At 47.7% G+C, this 19474-nt stretch overlaps 1 protein-coding gene across 1 annotated transcript in view; it reads left to right on the top strand.

Annotated features, from left to right (window-relative positions):
- Positions 1-19022, top strand: part of LOC120933619 (claudin-15-like) — a 46380-nt gene extending 27358 nt beyond the window's left edge. The window contains exons 2-4 of the mRNA XM_040346922.1: positions 15632-15797; positions 18733-18814; positions 18916-19022. Of these exons, the coding sequence (XP_040202856.1) occupies positions 15632-15797; positions 18733-18814; positions 18916-18921 (254 nt within the window). The 3' untranslated portion in view covers positions 18922-19022. The remainder of the gene's footprint in view (positions 1-15631; positions 15798-18732; positions 18815-18915) is intronic.
- The last annotated feature ends 452 nt before the right edge of the window (positions 19023-19474 follow it).

Genomic DNA, 19474 nt, shown 5'->3' with positions numbered 1-19474 from the left:
CTGCTGATGGGGGCACCGCTGATGGGGACACCGCTGATGGGGGACACCAATGATGGGGACGCTGCTGATGGGGGGCACCGCTGATGGGGACACCGCTGATGGGGGACACCAATGATGGGGACGCTGCTGATGGGGACACCGCTGATGGGGACACCAATGATGGGACGCTGCTGATGGGGACACCGCTGATGGGGACACCAATGATGGGGACGCTGCTGATGAGGACACCGCTGATGGGGACACCGCTGATGGGTACACCGGTGTCCCCATTTGTGTTGTTCCCATCAGCAATGTCCCCATGTCCCCATCAACAGCATCCCCATCAGCAGTGTCCCCATCATTGCTAGATGGGGACACTGCTGATGGGTCACCAATGATGAGGACGCCACTGATGGGGACACCGGTGTCCCATCAGTGGTGTCCCCATCAGCAATGTCCCTATCAGCAGTGTCCCCATCATTGCTGAGGGGGACGCTGCTGATGGGGACGCTGCTGATGGGGACACGCTGATGGGGACACCGGTGTCCCATTTGTGGTGTCCCCATCAGCAATGGTCCCCCATCAACAGCATCCCCATCAGCAGTGTCCCCATCAGTGGTGTCCCCATCAACAGCATCCCCATCATTGCTGATGGGGACACTGCTGATGGGTACACCAATGATGAGGACGCCACTGATGGGGTCACCGGTGTCCCCACTCAGCAGCATCCCCATCAACAGCATCCCCATCAGCAGTATCCCATCACTTGCTGAGGGGGACACTGCTGATGGGTACAACCAATGACTGAGGGACGCCGCTGATGGGGTCACTGGTGTCCCCATCAGCCGTGTCCCCATCAGCAGTGACCCCATGTCCCCATCAACAGCATCCCCATCAGCAGTGGTCCCCATCAGCAGTGATCCCCATGTCCCCACTGCTGATGGGCACACCAATGATGGGGACGCCGCTGATGGGGACGCCGCTGATGGGGATGTCGGTGTCCCCATCAGCCATGTCCCCATCAGTGGTGTCCCCATCAACAGCATACCTATCATTGCTGATGGGACACTGCTGATGGGACACCGCTGATGTGTCCCCATTAGCGGTGTCCCCATTAGTGGTGTCCCCATCAGAGGTGTCCCCATCTCCCCTGTAGTGTGCTTCTCAGTGTTGTGCAACACAATAACATGATCAGCATCTTACCTCTGGTACTAGATCATTTCTTGTCTCTGCAGCTTCCGTCTCGAGGCGCGGAAACCTCCCCTCTTCCCGCTCGCTGTTTGAAGTTGCGATCCCAACGAGTGACGTCACAGGCGCGGCACCTTCCCCTCTACGTCCGCCCCTGTTTGAAGGTACGAGCCGAGACTCGAGAGACAACACAGGCGTGGCAACCTCCCCTCTTCCCGCCCACTGTTCGAGCTTCTCCCTCACTGGTGCGGTGCTAACGCGCGGCCCTCACGGGCAGATGGAACGGGGAAAGCAGCACCACCACATCGCGGCGTTCTGACGTTTCTGCTGCTCGGCTCCTCCCCTCGGGCACATGATCACTCTGCATCTCCTCAGGCATGCGCGCGCCAGATCAGATGCAGTACAGCGGCGATGGCGGCCGCGGCTCTCCGGCCTGCCCGCTGCTTTTTGAATGGTGACAGGCAGGCAAACGCGGGCCTCAGGGGAACTGAATAGAAAACGTCCTACCGGGATATTTCCCGGGATCCGGTAGGCCTGTCCGGCCCTCTGGTGTCCGGTGAGTCTGTACAGACGACCGAACACGTCCGACGGACATGGCTTCCAGCGGACATGTTTCTTAGCATGCTAAGAAACATTTGTCCGCTGGAAAAAGTCTGCTCGGCGGGAATCCGGTCCGGTCGGCTGTACACAACGACCAAACAGTCTGCTGAAACTGGTCAGCGGACCAGTTTCAGCAGACATGTTTCGGTCGTGTGTACGAGGCCTTTCAGACTCCAATGGCAACATTCTTCCATCATTATAAATTCATCAGTCCCCCAACACAATTCTGGTTTCCCTTGGTCACAGATTTAAAGGGGTTGTAAAGGTTCATTTTTTTTATTTTCTAAATAGGTTCCTTTAAGCTAGTGCATTGTTGGTTCACTAACCTTTTCCTTCAATTTCCCTTCTAAATGTTTTTTTTCTTTGTCTGAATTTCTCACTTCCTGTTTCTCTCCTCAGTAAGCTTGCCCCCGTCATCGAGCGGTGTTTTTAGTCAGCCAGAACAGCTTACTGAGGGGGAACAGGAAGTGAGAAATTCAGACAAAGAAAAAAAACATTTAGAAGGGAAATGGAAGGAAAAGGTAAGTGAACCAACAATGCACTAGCTTAAAGTAACCTATTTAGAAAATAAAAAACAAACCTTTACAACCCCTTTAAGGCATAACTTGTGTAGCAAGGTCTCCGGCCTCCTTCAGTCTTATGAACAATCTCCAGGGTCAACGATAGCTGACATCCTTCTGTATATGTTGGGTTCTGAGGCATAGTGGGTGCAAGGTGAAATTATTGGGTGCCAGACACTTCAGGAATGCAATAGAGATATTATATTCTCTTACAATCTTTTATGGGGGAAAGGAGGGTTAGGGACAGGACACCCTTGAGTATTTGCAAGTTCAATGGGTAGACTCAAGACATTCAATAGACAGCCGTGCAGGAACGCCCCAATAAGAAGCCACATCTGCACGTGTAGATTGCGTCCCCTATGGCAACAGGTCTTAGTTCCTGAACTCACCTAACTACGGACCTTCAGCTTTACTACACTTCTCCTTGTAGTTCTTCACCACTGAGCTCCCAGTCTCTCACTAGACCCTCTGTTTCGCTAACTCTGAATCCCTTAAGCTCCTCCAATCTTTGCGGTGGTATCTTCCTCAAGCGTCACCCACGCTTCCCTGCCGGGTCCCTAGCTTGGCACTTCAGACACTTTATAAGCTTCACCCCAGCTGACCCGCTAAGTCCCTGGCTTGACACACAAGGCTGCTCTGCAAGTGTCACCTCTGCTGGTTGGGTCCCTGACTTGATCACCACCTGAAGTTTCCAGATTCTCCACCTCGCCCTTTCAGTGAGAATGTGTCTCCAGTACTTGCTTCAGTTACTCACTGTGGTCCCTGGTAATAAGGCGGGTGGTCCCTTTGTTTGGCGACAGCTTTCCTTCTACCTCTGACCACTGACAGGTTCTTCGGTCAACAGAACCATCACTTCTGGTTGGACTGCAAGCCGCAATTCCAACCCTGCGCTGCTCTCTTTACTTCTGGATAGGCCCTTAGACAGCCTAGCAGCCAGACGCCCAATCTCTGGCCTAGCAGTATAGGGCTGTGATGCATTTGCCTATATGTCTCAGTGTAATTCTCCCTGCTTGCCCTGTTTAATTCTGTCCTCGGCTAACAGGTTATTGACGTGCTAATGTCCCCTCACTATTTCTAAAGGTTAATTGATCTATTGTGTTGTGTGAAGGAGATCTGTGTTTAAGTGGCTTGTGTTAATTATTTTGATTGCTCCAGTGTGGTAATTATCTCTCTATATGCGGGGTCGAGCGGTCTAGTTAATGTATTCAGTACAACTAGTAATCAGCGTCCTTGATGTCATTGTCTAAAGAAAATGTGTTTTCAGCATCGGCTCCGCCGTGTCTGCCTAATCATCTGTATGGAAGCCCCAGTGTGAGGGGGGCGGAGATTTGTCATTGTAACAGTTTTGGAAATGACATATAAGCTGTGTGTTATAACATTAAAGTCTGTCTTGTTCTAGCAGTAAGCCTGGACTAATGTGTGGCTTAATGGGCCGGATCTCAGGAAATTCCTCCTAGTGGACTACTTGGGGTGATGTTCTTAGAAGAAGGGAATCTTAGGACGGGGATACATACCGATACCGTCACAATTGGTTGGTAACAGTGGGATTTTCCCTTCTATTCCCCTTCACACCCGGATTCCAAGCAGACACTGGAAGAACTACTGGAAGTTCGTGGAAGGATTGCTAGCAACAAAACCAAGCGGGTCATCATAAGCAGAATCAATGGAGATAGACCAGGAGGACGGGATTGCAGCAACGCCAGCAGTACAAGAGATGGAGACACCAGTGATTCAGGAGAGGAATCGCCAGCCAACAAGGCTAATGAGAGAGAAGCTAACATGGTTCGGCCCGAACCCAACGATGGATGTGGTGCTGAAAGTGATGGACCTGTTGGCAAAGGCAGAACTACAGAAGGCTAAACAAATAAAGAGACGCAGAACTACAGGAGGCTAAACAATAAGAGACGCAGAGCTACAGAAGGATAAACAAATAAGAGACGCAGAACTACAGAAGGATAAACCAAATAAGAGACGCAGATCTACAGTTAAAACTGGCAGCAGTCCAACAAGCCAGCCGCACATTCTCCGAACAGTGAGTACAGCACAGCAGACACAAGGAAGATTCCGTTTAGCGCTTTTAAAGCTTTTGATGAAAAGGACTGTGAAATTGATAACTACCTGGCAGATTTTTGAGCGACAATGTAACCTGCACCGAATAGCTAGAGGAGAGTGGGTTGCAATATTGTCAGGCAAACTGTCAGGCAAAGCTTCTGATGCTTTCCGGACCGTGCCAGATCAGGATATCCACTAGCTACGCCCGGGTTAAGAAGCGCTCCTGGCTCGTTATGCAGTAACCCCAGAGTCCCACCGACAGAAGTTCAGGGACTCACGCAAAACCACGAAAGACTCTTACGCGGAATGGGCATGCCAGTTGTCCCTGTCGGCCTCTAACTGGGTTAACAGCCAGCCAGGCCACCACCGCAGAGGACATTTTGCAACTAATGCTCCTGGAGCAATTTTACAATCAATCCAGACGGATGTCAAAGATTGGGTGAGAGATCGCAGGCCCATGACTCTACCAGAGGCGCGAAGTTGGCAGATGAATATGCGGATACTCGCAGACAAACCAGGTCACACCACGGGTACAACCTCCACGACCAACGGCGCCCTCACACCCACCAGCCGCTAGATACCAACCACCTAACAGACCGATGACATCTAGCCCTCGCTATCCACGCCAGGAGGACAACGAACAAACGCTGCTTCCGGTGCAAACAGCTGGGTCACTTCAAGCAGAATTGCCCCATTGAACGACAACACCAGGTCAAATTGGTCTCAACCTGGGTACCGCCCACCAGCAGCAGCCCATTGTGTAGACTCGGCTTGGGATCTCCAGGAGCTGGGTCCGGAAGAACCATCGGACACCATTTACGAAGTCCTCACGGTACAATCTGGTATTAGGACAACAGGGAACACCATTGTCAGCTGGTCATGGGCGACAGCCCTGAGCGGAGGGGCCTGGAGGGAGCATGGGCAGAAAGAGGCACCGCCGGCTACCCCCCAAGAAGAAGAGGTCCTGGAAGCCGTATAACAAGTAACCTGGGAGGAGAAGAAGCGACTGGAGGAGAGGGAGTCGCAGGCGGGCGTCCCAGATGCGGGTCGAGATGTTCGCCAAGGGTTCCTGATGATGAAGTACCACGTGGAGAGCCTGCAGGACATGAGCAAGCAGGAGCTGATCGTGAGTACATGGAGCTGGAGGAGTGCATAAGCCGCATGGAGGAGGAGAACAACCACCTGAGGTCACAGCAGGCTGACCCCCCCAGGCTCCATGAACTGGAGATGGAGCTGGGAGAAGCTCAAAGAGGAGAACTGGCGGCTGCGGAGGGATGCAGAGGGTGGCTGACCTATGGGGCCCTGATTCCCCCCCCCAAACTCTGAGCACCAGTGCTACAGCATTTCAACAAATATAACTTTTTCTTTTTATGAATCTCCTGTGACTGTCACTTCAGAGCCATAACCTGGCCCTCCCATAGCGGGACACCTAGATGGCGGCGCACAGACCCATTCGCCGTCTTTCACACTGACTTCTGGTGACTTTGCAGATCGCACAAAGACTTTGGGACTGACTGGCGTGTGATCTGACGACCCAGTGGCATACCTGAGTCTGAAGCAGTTGCCAAGGGAGGTCAGTCACGCCAAACGGAGGTTAACCTCGGACTAAAAGCTCTAAACCCGTCAACCCTACTGGACCAGGGAAGGTCCAACCGGGTTTGCCGTAGCAGGGAGAAAAGGGGGCCATTGTGATGCATTTGCCTATATGTCTCAGTGTAATTCTCCCTGCTTGCCCTGTTTTAATTCTGTCCTCGGCTAACAGGTTATTGACGTGCTAAATGTCCCCTCACTATTTCTAAAGGTTAATTGATCTATTGTGTTGTGTGAAGGAGATCTGTGTTTAAGTGGCTTGTGTTAATTATTCTGATTGCTCCAGTGTGGTAATTATCTCTCTATATGCGGGGTCGAGCGGTCTAGCCTAATCATCTGTATGGAAGCCCCAGTGTGAGGGGGGCGGAGATTTGTCATTGTAACAGTTTTGGAAATGACATATAAGCTGTGTGATATAACATTAAAGTCTGTCTTGTTCTAGCAGTAAGCCTGGACTAATGTGTGGCTTAATGGGCGATCTCAGGAATATTCCTCCTAGTGGAATATTGGGGTGATGTTCTTATGGAAGAAGGGAATCTTTGACGGGGATATCATACCGATACCGTCACAAGGGCAAATGACACACGTCCACCCAGACACCAACCATAGATCATCTGACTCCACCCGAATATGTAGATGCTCCCAGCACCCCAAGGATTTCAAGAAAACCCCTGCCCATTGGCTGAGATACCCCATATACCCATAACCTGACCTTGTGTTGCCCTTTTCATATCTAGTACCACCAAGTATCCGGCCACCTAGCGGTAGAAGAGAAAAGTTCAACAAGTCCAAACTTAGGGAGAAATCAATAGATCTCTATCAATCAACCAAGATAACTACTCCTGGAAAGTAAATTTGTGAGGAGCTCCCTGACTAAACTACAGGGTGCTACTACACCAGCATGAGAGCAGGTGGTGCAGCAGCTTCTAGGCCTGATACTATTAGGGGGACCAATCCATACCTGACTCTTCTCCTCATTTCCCATCTGTATGCCCATATTATATTCTATACAGAGTATTTTTTTTTTTTTTTTCATTTACTTTCTCCAAGATAAGTACATTCATTCCATGATAAGAAACTGTATTGGGTAGGATCCATAGTTACAAGTCCTAAGTTTGAAGTCACTGGCCTCCCGAAAGGTATACCGAAAGGCTTTGTTTACTTGGGACACTTTGATGACAGAAGGGTCCCTTTACAGCAGCCTTAACCTATAACAAACACTTTTGCAAGAGTGGGCAAGCCAGTACAAGATGCTGTCTGCAACATTCTGGATAGGGGGTCCCTTCTCTTTTGTGTGCTGGAGATATTAAAAGCCCAACTACAGGATGTTAGAAACCCTGTGAACCCCCAGCCCCACCCCTATCTAACTAATCTGCTAGGGAAAAAAAAAACTATCTAAATGCCAATATTTATTTAAAAACTACACCTGCTTCCTGGATCCCTACCCCCATATTTTTTTTCTGGGGTCTTCTGGCCAGCCATGTGACATCTTTGCGGCTTCTTGCTTCTTGATTGGACCCCTTGCATTCGGCTTTGCCTTGTTTTTGCATCTTGAATATATAATTTTTTTTTGTACTATCATTAAAGTGGAGGTTCCGCGGTCAATCCTTTTTTTTTTTCTTGTGTGCATACAATTTGCTTTTTAGATCACAAGTAGGTACTCACTTGTTCAGTGACAAAGAGCATCCCCCGTCTGTTTTCTTAGAGAAGATAAAGTTATAAAACTCGATGCTGGCATTTCCCATTTTGCTTGTGGGCATTGTGAAGCCCACAAGCACTGACTTCCTGGAAGCGGTGAATGCACGGCTCCCGGCATTCACCGCTCGTTCCTGCGCATGAGCAGTGTTTACGAGGACCTGCGCCGTAAACTTCCTGGTTGCTATCACAACGGGCGAAGTCATTGAAAGTACACGCCCCGTTGTGATGCCATTCGCTGGACGGCGTTCCTCATCGTCTCCTGGGAAGCATGACACCATCCTCCCAGGAGACATCACGGCGCTGGGGAAGAGTGGAGATGCTTACTCCTGTGGGAGAAAACCCCGGAAGTCAAACTTTAACCAGCGAATTCACGGTATTGTAAACACCTAAAAAAAAAATTGGCTTGTGTAGATGTATGTGGTGCGATGATCAGCATGATATAGTGTTGTAATTTAGGGTGAACCTCCGCTTTAACCTATTGTCTTTCTTTATAGACTTTATTATTACACTGAATGTACATTATTCCCCTGAAGAAGCCAATGTTTTGGTGAAACATGTTGGGAGAAACCGTTATAAAACTCAACACAGTGTAATTTATTGATCAATATTCATGTATAATAAATGTTGTCTTCTTTTAAACAAGAAATGTATTGTTTGATCTATTTGAGGCACCACTATAATCCCTTCTTTCCCCCTTCCCCATTTTGCTACCTATTGTTCAGGGATGAGGTGCCGGATCTAACAGAGAATACACCAGACACTTCCATTTTTTTTTAAAATCTTTTTTTGGAATGTAATTCCTACATAAGAAAACAAGTTCAGAAATTGAAAGGCAATAAACTACAGCTTATCTGTCAGTCTGATGTTTTTGTTTTTTTTTCAACAAAATAGTAAAATAAAATCATATTATCATGATGAAAAAAAAAATCAGGGGTAGTAAAATAACTATTTGTTGTGAAGGCTTGGGGGGAAAGATGGGTATCATTATAGGTTCAGTATAACGAGAGCATATATAGAAGTCTTAATATAAATGTTTTATTTTTTATTTTTATTTAAACACATAAATTAAATACAGAACCAAGCAAATGAATGTGTATATATTTATATACTGTATGTATAATTGGTATTATTATTATTATTCAGCATGTATATGTATATATATATATATATATATATATATATATATATAGCAACAACAGTTTTGTGCAGTGTTTCTCAATATAAAGGGAGATAGTATAGATACAATACAATACAAAAAACAAAGAGGGTTGAGAGGGCCCTGCTCATAAAAGCCAACAAGTAGATAGATAGTAAGATAGATAGGACAGGACAGACAGCAACTAGGAAAACACTTTCCTAATTCCATAATAATTAAGACTTCGTATAAATTCGAGGGCCAGATTCACAAAGAGATACGACGGTGTATTTACAATTACACATCGTATCTCTGACTTACACTGGTCCTATCTATGCGCCTGTTCATAGAATCAGTTACGCATAGATAGGGCTAGATCCGACAGTGTTACACTGTGTTACACTGTCGGATCTTTTTTTCAATTTAAAAATGGCGCCGGGGGCGTTCCCGCTGATTTACGATAAATAATATGTAAATCAGCGAGATACGCAAATTCACGAACGTACGCGGACCCGTCGCAGTCTTCTTACGTCGTTTCCGTAGCGGTTTTCCGTCGTATACTTACCCCTTCTTTTATCAGGCGCAGCCAATGTTAAGTATAGCCGACGTTCCCGCGTCGAATTAAAAATTTTTAACGTCGTTTGTGTAAGTCGTTCTCGAATACGAACGACGTCGTTTTACGTAAGCATCGCAACCACTGACGTCCTAGCGACGTCAGTGGGAGCAATGCACGCCGGTAAATTTCGCGACGGCGCCTGCGCATTTTAAATCGGCGCGGGAACGTGCCTGATTTAAATAGTACACTCCCTAGCGCGGAATTTGAATTCCGCCGGGGGATTTAGGATCCGCCGTCGCAAGTTTGGAGGTAAGTGGTTTGTGAATTAGCCACTTGCCTCCTAAACTTGCGGGAGCGGATCTTAATTCACGTAGAACGAGCGGATCTATAGATCCGCTGCGCTACGTGAATCTGGCCCCTAAAATTCTTTCAAGTGTGGGAATTCTATTCTAAGAAAAGAGATTCTAAACTGCATACTGAAAAGTTGCCACAAGATGGCAGCAGACGATAGCTAATTAGTACAGTATATTGTTGTTTTTTAATTTGTATTTTCTACATTGTGGTAAGTGGCAATAGATAAAGCATGACTACATTCATTTAGTTTCAGTTTAATTTGGATCCATTTTAATACATTATCGTACCTGTGTAAATGAAAACGAAAACAAGAATTTGAAAACAGGGACTGAAAATGAAAAAGACAACATATTGAAAAATGTAAAACAGTTTTAAAGGATTAAAAGTAGAAGGGACAAATAAAATACCCTGAAAGCATAGCCCCCCCCCCCCCAATAACCCTCTCTTGTTGAATTGTATTGTAACTGTACTGTTTACCTTTTAATTGTAAAGTGCCGCATAAACTGTTGGCACTATAACAATTCTTTATTGTTTTTTTTTTTTTATTTCCTTAAAGAGGAGTTCCACCCAAAAATGGAACTTCCTCTTAACCCACTCCTCGCCCCCTTACATGTCACATTTGGCATGTAATTTTTTTGGGGGGGGGGGGGGGAGTGGGGGCTTCAGGAGAAGGGGACTTCCTGTCCCACTTCCTCCTTCCACCGAGGGGCTGCAAAGGGATACGTCATATCGGACTTTTGGCAGCCCCTCCTGTAGGCGATCGCCTAGGAACAGTGACAGGTCCTAGGCGATCGCCTGTCCAATCAAACAGCGCAGCGACAGGCCGCTGCGCGCGCATGCGCAAGTGGGTGCCCGGCCGTGAAGCCGAAAGCTGATCACGGCCGGGTGCCCACCACATAGGATGAAGACGCCGCCGGGCGCGTCGCTGGAACGCTGGAGCAGGTAAGTGTCAGTTTATTAAAAGCCAGCAGCTACACTTTTTGTAGCTGCTGACTTTTAATAAACTTAAAAAATGGGTGGAAAACCCCTTTTAAGTTATAAAAAAAAAAAAATCTAGTGACAGCAGGCTACATCTGAGGGAAAAATGGGAGAAAGGATATATGGACAGCCGCACACCCGGAAAAACCTTGTAAGGTAGCCTTTATTTGTGAAAAAGGATAAAAGCACTACAAAACATAGCAAGCAGTGAGATATATTTGACGCGTTTCGCACTAAGGTCTAGTGCTTAGTCATGAGCTATGACTAAGCACTAGACCTCAGTGCTGTGTTTTGTAGTGCTTTTATCCTTTTTCACCATTAAAGGATACCTTACAAGGTTTTTCCGGTGTGCGGTTGTCCATGTATCCTTTCTCCCATTTTTGCTTCGTGCATTGCCAGCACCCACGGTTTCTGAGAGGACGTTGATTGCCTATTGCATGGGTGCTCAACCTGTGGCTCTCCAGCTGTTGCAAAACTACAAGTCCCATCATGCCTCTGCTTTTGGGAGTCATGCTTGTAACTGTCAGCCTTGCAATGCCTCATGGGACTTGTAGTTCTGCAACAGCTGGAGAGCCACAGGTTGAGCACCCATGGCCTATTGCATTCACCTGGAGCGGAGGTCTTCCGTCTTCTACATCTGAGGGAGGCAGTTAATACAACAGGAGATACAGTGGGCCAGATTCACAAAGAGATACAACGGTGTATCTACAGATACACCATCATATCTCTGACGTAAACTGGTCCTATCTATGCGCCTGATTCATAGAATCAGTTACGCATAGATAGGGCTAGATCCGACAGTGTTACAATGTGTTACACTGTCGGATCTTTTTTTCAATTTAAAAATGGCGCTGGGGGCGTTCCCGCTGATTTACGATAAATAATATGTAAATCAGCGAGATACGCAAATTCACGACGTACGCGGACCCGTCGCAGTGTTCTTACGTCGTTTCCGTAGCGGTTTTCCGTCGTATACTTACCCCTTCTTTTATCAGGCGCAGCCAATGTTAAGTATAGCCGACGTTCCCGCGTCAAATTAAAATTTTTTAACGTCGTTTGCGTAAGTCGTTCTCGAATACGGACGGACGTCGTTTACGTAAGCGTCGCAACCACTGACGTCCTAGCGACGTCAGTGGGAGCAATGCACGCCGGGAAATTTCGCGGACGGCGCCTGCGCATTTAAATCGGCGCGGGAACGCGCCTGATTTAAATAGTACACTCCCCTAGCCGTGGAATTTGAATTCCACCGGGGGATTTAGGATCCGCCGTCGCAAGTTTGGAGGTAAGTTGTTTGTGAATTAGCCACTTGCCTCCTAAACTTGCGGGAGCGGATCTTAAATCACGTAGATCGAGCGGATCTATAGATCCCCTGCGCTACGTGAATCTGGCCCCTAAAATTCTTTCAAGTGTGGGAATTCTATTCTAAGAAAAGAGATTCTAAACTGCATACTGAAAAGTTGCCACAAGATGGCAGCAGACGATAGCTAATTAGTACAGTATATTGTTTTTTTTTTTTTTTGTTTGTTTGTTTTTTAACTTGTATTTTCTACATTGTGGTAAGTGGATATAGATAAAAGATGACTACATTCATTTTGTTTCAGTTTAATTTGGATCCATTTTAATACATTATCGTACCTGTGTAAATGAAAAACGAAACAAGAATTTGAAAACAGGGACTGAAAAAGTAAAAAAGACAACATATTGAAAAATTGTAAAACCGTTTTTAAAGGATTAAAAGTAGAAGGGACAAATAAAATACCCTGAAAGCAGAGCCCCCCCCCCCCCCTATAACCCTCTCTTGTTGAATTGTATTGTAACTGTACTGGTTACCTTTTAATTGTAAAGTGCCGCAACAAAACTGTTGGCACTATAACAATTCTTTATTGACTTTTTTTTTATTTCCTTAAGTTATAAAAAAATAATAATAATAATAATACATATAGTGACAGCAGGCTAGTGACATCTGAGGGGGGAAATGGAGAAAGGATATATGGACAGCCGCCACACCGGAAAAACCTTGTAAGGTAGCCTTTAATGGTGAAAAGGATAAAAGCACTACCAAACACAGCAAGCAGTGGGATATATAGATGACGCGTTTTCGCACTAAGGTCTAGTGCTTAGTCATGAGCTATGAGCTTAGTGAATGGCGCAGAGTAAACAGAGCAAAGTGATGAGATGTCACAACACTCATTACAAAACATATGGGCCAGATCCACGTACCTCGCCGCTTATTTAAGTCCGCGTAGCGTATCTCAGATACACTACGCCGCCGTAACTTACGGGTATTTTCCGTATCCACAAAGAATTTTGCGCCGTAAGTTACGACGGCGTAGTGTAAATGTTTCGGCGTAAGGGGCGCGCAATTCAAATGACTAAGTTGTGGGCGTGTTTTATGTTAATACGTCTTGACCCCACGTAAATGACGTTTTTTCTGAACGGCGCAAGCGCCGTCCGTGGGTGTATCCCAGTGCGCATGCTCCAAATTAACCCGCAACACGCCAATGCTTTCGACGTGAACGTAATATACGCAAAGCCCTATTCGCGAACGTTTTACACAAATGACGTAAACGATGGAAAATTCGACGCTGGCCGACGTTCCATACTTAAAATTGCGTACGCCTCATAGAGCAGGGGTAACGTTACGCCGAAAAAGCCTTACGTAAACGACGTAAAAAAATGCGCAGGCCGGATGTACGTTTGTGGATTGGCGTATCTAGCTAATTTGCATACTCGACGTGGAAATCAACGGAAGCGCTCCTAGCGGCCAGCGTAAATATGCACCTTAGATCCGACGGAGTACTAAGACGTACGCCAGTCGGATCTAGCCCAGCTTCAGGCGTATCTTGTTTTGTGGATACAAAACAAAGATACGCCGGAGCAAACTAGAAGTTACGCGGCGTATCAATAGATACGCGAAGTAACTTCTTTGTGGATCTGGCCAATAAACTTATTAGAGTAATGGCACAATAGTCAACCAAGCCAACATTTCAGGAGCCACCGGGGGTCCCTTCCTCAAAGTGACATAGTGACCTTGGGGTGGACTGATGACACTGCTGTAAATAGGGGGCTGTGATGTAAAGGGGGCCTGGGATGTAAAGAGGGGTATTGTGATGTAAAGGGGGGCTGTAAGTTAAAGGGGGTCTGTGATGTAAAATGTAAAGGGGGGCTGTTGCATAAAGGGGAACTGTGATGCAAAGAGCGTCTGTGATGTTAAAGGGTGATGGGATGTGAAGGGGGGGGGGATTCTGTGATGTAAAGGGGGATGTGATGTAAGGAAGGGTTGATATGAAGGGGGGGACTGTAATGTGAAGTGTGTCTGTCATGTAAAAGGTAAAGGGGGGCTGTGATATAAAGGGGGTCTGTAAAGTAAAGGGTATCTGTGATGCAAAGGGGGTTGTAAAATAAAGGAGGGGTTGTGATTTAAAGGGGGGGGGGCTGTAAAGTTAGGGGGAGATTGTGATGTAAAGAGGAGCTGTAAATTGAAGTTCATCTGTGATGTAAAGGGGGGTCAGTGCTGTAAAGGGGACTGTAAAGTAAGGGGTGATTGTGATTGTAAGGGGGGGGGGGGTTGATGTAAAGGTGATCTGTGATATAACGGGGTTGTGATGTAAAGGCGGTCCATAATGTAAATCGGGATCTGTGATTTAAAGGGGGATTGTGATGTAAAGGGAGGCTGTGGTGTAAAGTGAGGCTGTGATGTAAAGGGTGGTTGGGATGTAAAGTGAGGCTGTGATGTAAAGGGGGGCTGTGATGTAAAGGGAGGGATTGTGATGTAAAGTGAGGCTGTGATGTTAAGGGAGGCTGTGATGTAAAGGGAGGCTGTGATGTAAAGGGAGGCTGTGATGTAAAGGGGGATTGTGATATAAAGGGGGATTGTGATGTAAAGGGGTGCTGTGAGGTAAAGGGGGATTGTGATGTAAAAGGGGGGGATTGTGATGTAAAGTGAGGCTGTGATGTAAAGTGAGGCTGTGATGTAAAGTGAGGGATTGTGATGTAAAAGGGAAGGATTGTGATGTGAAGGGAGGACTAAGGACACAGATGTAAAAGGGGGCTGCCTGTAATGCAAAGGGGAGGGGATTGTGATGTAAAGAGAAGGGGGGGTGATGTAAAGGGGGGATTGTGATGTAAAGAGAAGGGGGGGTGATGTAAAGGGGGGGATTGTGATGTAAAAGGGGTGATGTGATGTAAAGGGGGATTGTGATGTAAAGGGGGGGGTGTGATGTAAAGGGGGTGCTGTGATGTAAAGGGGGTGCTGTGATGTAAAGGGGGATTGTGATGTAAAGGGGGGGGTGTGATGTAAAGGGGGGATTGTGATGTAAAGGGGGTGCTGTGATGTAAAGGGGGTGCTGTGATGTAAAGGGGGTGATGTGATATAAAGGGGGATTGTGATGTAAAGGGGGGGTGTGATGTAAAGGGGGTGATGTGATGTAAAGGGGGTGCTGTGATGTAAAGGGGGATTGTGATGTAAAGGGGTGGGGGGTGATGTAAAGGGGGTGCTGTGATGTAAAGGGGGTGCTGTGATGTAAAGGGGGGCTGTGATGTAAAGGGGGATTGTGATGTAAAGGGGGTGCTGTGATGTAAAGGGGGATTGTGATGTAAAGGGGGTGATGTGATGTAAAGGGGGTGATGTGATGTAAAGGGGGTGCTGTGATGTAAAGGGGGTGATGTAAAGGGGGTGCTGTGATGTAAAGGGGGGCTGTGATGTAAAGGGAGGTTGTGATGTAAAGGGGGGGGTGCTGTGATGTAAAGGGGGGATTGTGATGTAACGGGGGGGGGGGGGGTGATGTAAAGGGGGTGCTGTGATGTGGAGGATTAAGCCTTCGCACAAAACAAGAATCTGACTTCTGCTGCAATAATATTTTAGTATTTCGGAGAATCACATCATTGTGTATTGTACATTATTGCACAATTTTTCATACATTGGTTGGTCCCCCATCACAGGTCACCTGCAGGCTTTCCGGGCCCTGATCATATCATCGTTGATTTTCGGCTTGTTCTCGTGTCTGTGTGGGATGATTGGACTGCAGTGTACGAAGGTCGCCGAGGGGAATTCTGTACTGAAGGGCAAGTTTATCACAGCAGCTGGAGCTATATCCATATTTTGCCGGTGAGTAGAATAGAATTTGGTTGGATGGTCCCTCACCCCGTGTCCTGGGAACAATGAGTCCGTTATAATGTCACAATATATGATTGATAAGTACAAAGCACAATAGAGAGACGTCTGGCGATGTCCCTGGTGAACCAGATTGGGGCGGCGCACACCATCCCCAAACTGAACAAGGAATTTTATAGCATGCCAATAAACTCAACGTTTTGGGGCCTAAGCCAACAATACCGCCAAAACACAGCGACCTTAATCTGCTTTCAATTATAATGTCCTTGTGGAGCATCTGGATCCTAGACCCAGGCTGTCCCCCCACACAAGTCCCCCACACACGTGTCCCCCACACAATGTCCCCCACACAATGTTCCCCACACAATGTTCCCCACACACAAGTCCCCCACACACGTGTCCCCCACACAATGTCCCCCCACACACAAGTCCCCCACACACAAGTCCCCACACAATGTTCCCCACACACATGTCCCCACACACAAGTCCCCCACACACGTGTCCCCCCACACAATGTCCCCCACACACAAGTCCCCCACACAATGTTCCCCACACACATGTCCCCACACACAAGTCCCCCACACACAAGTCCCCCACACACAAGTCCCCACACACATGTCCCCACACACAAGTCCCTACACACAAGTCCCCACACAATGTTCCCCACACAATGTTCCCCACACACAAGTCCCCACACAATGTTCCCCACACACAAGTCCCCACACAATGTTCCCCACACACATGTCCCCACACACAAGTCCCCACACAATATTCCCCACACACACGTCCCCACACACGTCCCCACACACAAGTCCCCACACAATGTTCCCCACACAATGTTCCCCACACACATGTCCCCACACACATGTCCCCACACACAAGTCCCCACACACAAGTCCCCACACACACGTCCCCACACACGTCCCCACACACGTCCCCACACAATGTTCCCCACACAATGTTCCCCACACACAAGTCCCCACACAATGTTCCCCACACACATGTCCCCACACAATGTTCCCCACACAATGTTCCCCACACACATGTCCCCACACACAAGTCCCCACACACAAGTCCCCACACAATGTTCCCCACACACATATCCCCACACACATGTCCCCACACACATATCCCCACACACAAGTCCCCACACAATGTTCCCCACACACATATCCCCACACACAAGTCCCCACACACAAGTCCCCACACAATGTTCCCCACACACATGTCCCCACACACAAGTCCCCACACAATGTTCCCCACACAATGTTCCCCACACACACGTCCCCACACACAAGTCCCCACACAATGTTCCCCACACACATGTCCCCACACACATGTCCCCACACACATGTCCCCACACACAAGTCCCCACACACAAGTCCCCACACACAAGTCCCCACACACAAGTCCCCACACACACGTCCCCACACACGTCCCCACACACGTCCCCCACACAATGTTCCCCCACACACATGTCCCCCACACAATGTTCCCCACACACAAGTCCCCACACACAAGTCCCCACACACAAGTCCCCACACACAAGTCCCCACACAATGTTCCCCACACACAAGTCCCCACACAATATTCCCCACACAATATTCCCCACACACACGTCCCCACACACGCCCCCACACACAAGTCCCCACACACAAGTCCCCACACACAAGTCCCCACACAATGTTCCCCACACACAAGTCCCCACACAATGTTCCCCACACACATGTCCCCACACAATGTTCCCCACACAATGTTCCCCACACACATGTCCCCACACACAAGTCCCCACACACAAGTCCCCACACAATGTTCCCCACACACATATCCCCACACACATGTCCCCACACACATATCCCCACACACAAGTCCCCACACAATGTTCCCCACACACATATCCCCACACACAAGTCCCCACACACAAGTCCCCACACAATGTTCCCCACACACATATCCCCACACACAAGTCCCCACACAATGTTCCACACACAAGTCCCCACACACACGTCCCCACACACAAGTCCCCACACATGTCCCCACACACATGTCCCCACACACATGTCCCCACACAGTAAAAACACCTGTCCCCCACATATGTAACAGTAAAATCACATGTCCCAATGATCATCTGCACACATATGTCCGTGATCTCCTGCGCACATCTGTACATGATCATCTGCACACATCTGTCCGTGATCACACAAAGCAATTATTATACACTTAACAGGATTTTTCTTTTTACCAAAGACGTGTAGCAGAATACATTTGGCTTAAATTTATGACAAAATTCGATTTGATTGAATTTCTTTTAAAATAGAAAGAAGAAAATGTAGTTCTTTTTTTTCCAAATTTCCGCTTTTTTTCGCTTATATCTAAAAAAAAAAAAGACAGGTGTCGTGAATAAATGCCACCAAAGAAAGCTCTATTTGTGCGAACAAAATGATAAAAATTTCATTTGGGTACAGTGTAGCATGACCGCGCAATCGTCATTGAAAGTGCGAGAGCCGCTGAAAGCTGAAAATTGGTCTGGGATGGAAGAGGGAGAAAGTGCCCGGTATTGATGTGGTTAAATAAAAACTCTTGCCCTGTATCTGCCCACTCCCATGCCCCAGGTATGTAATACAGCCACACATCCTCATCACCTCCCCTCTGCTTTGTCTCTGCCTTTCTGAGCTCCGCAATTGCCTGGTGTTGGATTTAGACAGGGAGTAGACATCATGGCACCCATCACCACCAAGTATTCTGTCCTGGGTATTGGTCACTCGGGCCTGGCACTATTACATACATGAGGTCAGGAGTTCCTTCTTCCCTGGGAGACTTGCTCCTTCAGCAAGAGAACATGGCTTGGTAAATAATTACCAGGGAGGAAGGACTTCATGTAGATGTTAGTTGAGGCTCTTGCTGATTATATGATGTTCTCATTCCTCAGGTATCTGTGCTGGGGTTTCCGTCTCTTGGTACGCGTTCAATATTACCAAGGACTTCTTCAACCCACTGTTCCCAGGAACCAAGTATGTACAGATACCCACAGCTAAGTGTGACTAATGCCAACCAACTATATAAAACATCAATCGCAGTGACTGATACGACTTCTCGATTCTTTCCCCACTAGGTATGAAATTGGTCCGGCTCTTTACCTGGGCTGGTCCGGGTCTCTTCTAGATGTGGTTGGTGGGTCACTAATGTGCTGCTCATATAAATCTCAGGTGGCCAAAGCCAAAAAAGTAAGTATCAGCCATAAAGAAGAATCCTAGGTATTGATATTTTTACATAGTCACATAGATCCAGCCTGGATCCATGTAACCAGGGCCCTTTCCAAGTCCCCCTTGTCTCAACTCCCTACCCATCTCTGAGCACCGTCCCTCGATTCCATGAATCTATCTATGGTCGGTGCTGACACCCCCTATTCAGGTGTCCGGCCCCTTTTCGGTCACCTGGCACCTGAATTACAGCGGTGGGGGTGATTTATGGAAGCACCTGGTTAGAGCCTTTGGGCAAATGCTCCAATGCTTCACCCGATACCTGTACAGTCAGGGATGATCGATGCGGCCGGGGGAGTTACAAACACCGATCTCACTGTAAAGATTTCTATAAAGCCTGACAGCTTCTCCCCGGACCCCCCTCCCCCTTTTCAGCGGTGATCAGTGCTTGTTACTCCCTCCAAAGCTGCA

Source organism: Rana temporaria, chromosome 3, assembly GCF_905171775.1.
Source record: "Rana temporaria chromosome 3, aRanTem1.1, whole genome shotgun sequence".
Lineage (NCBI taxonomy): Eukaryota > Metazoa > Chordata > Amphibia > Anura > Ranidae > Rana > Rana temporaria.
This window is presented reverse-complemented; position numbering and strand designations above follow the sequence as displayed.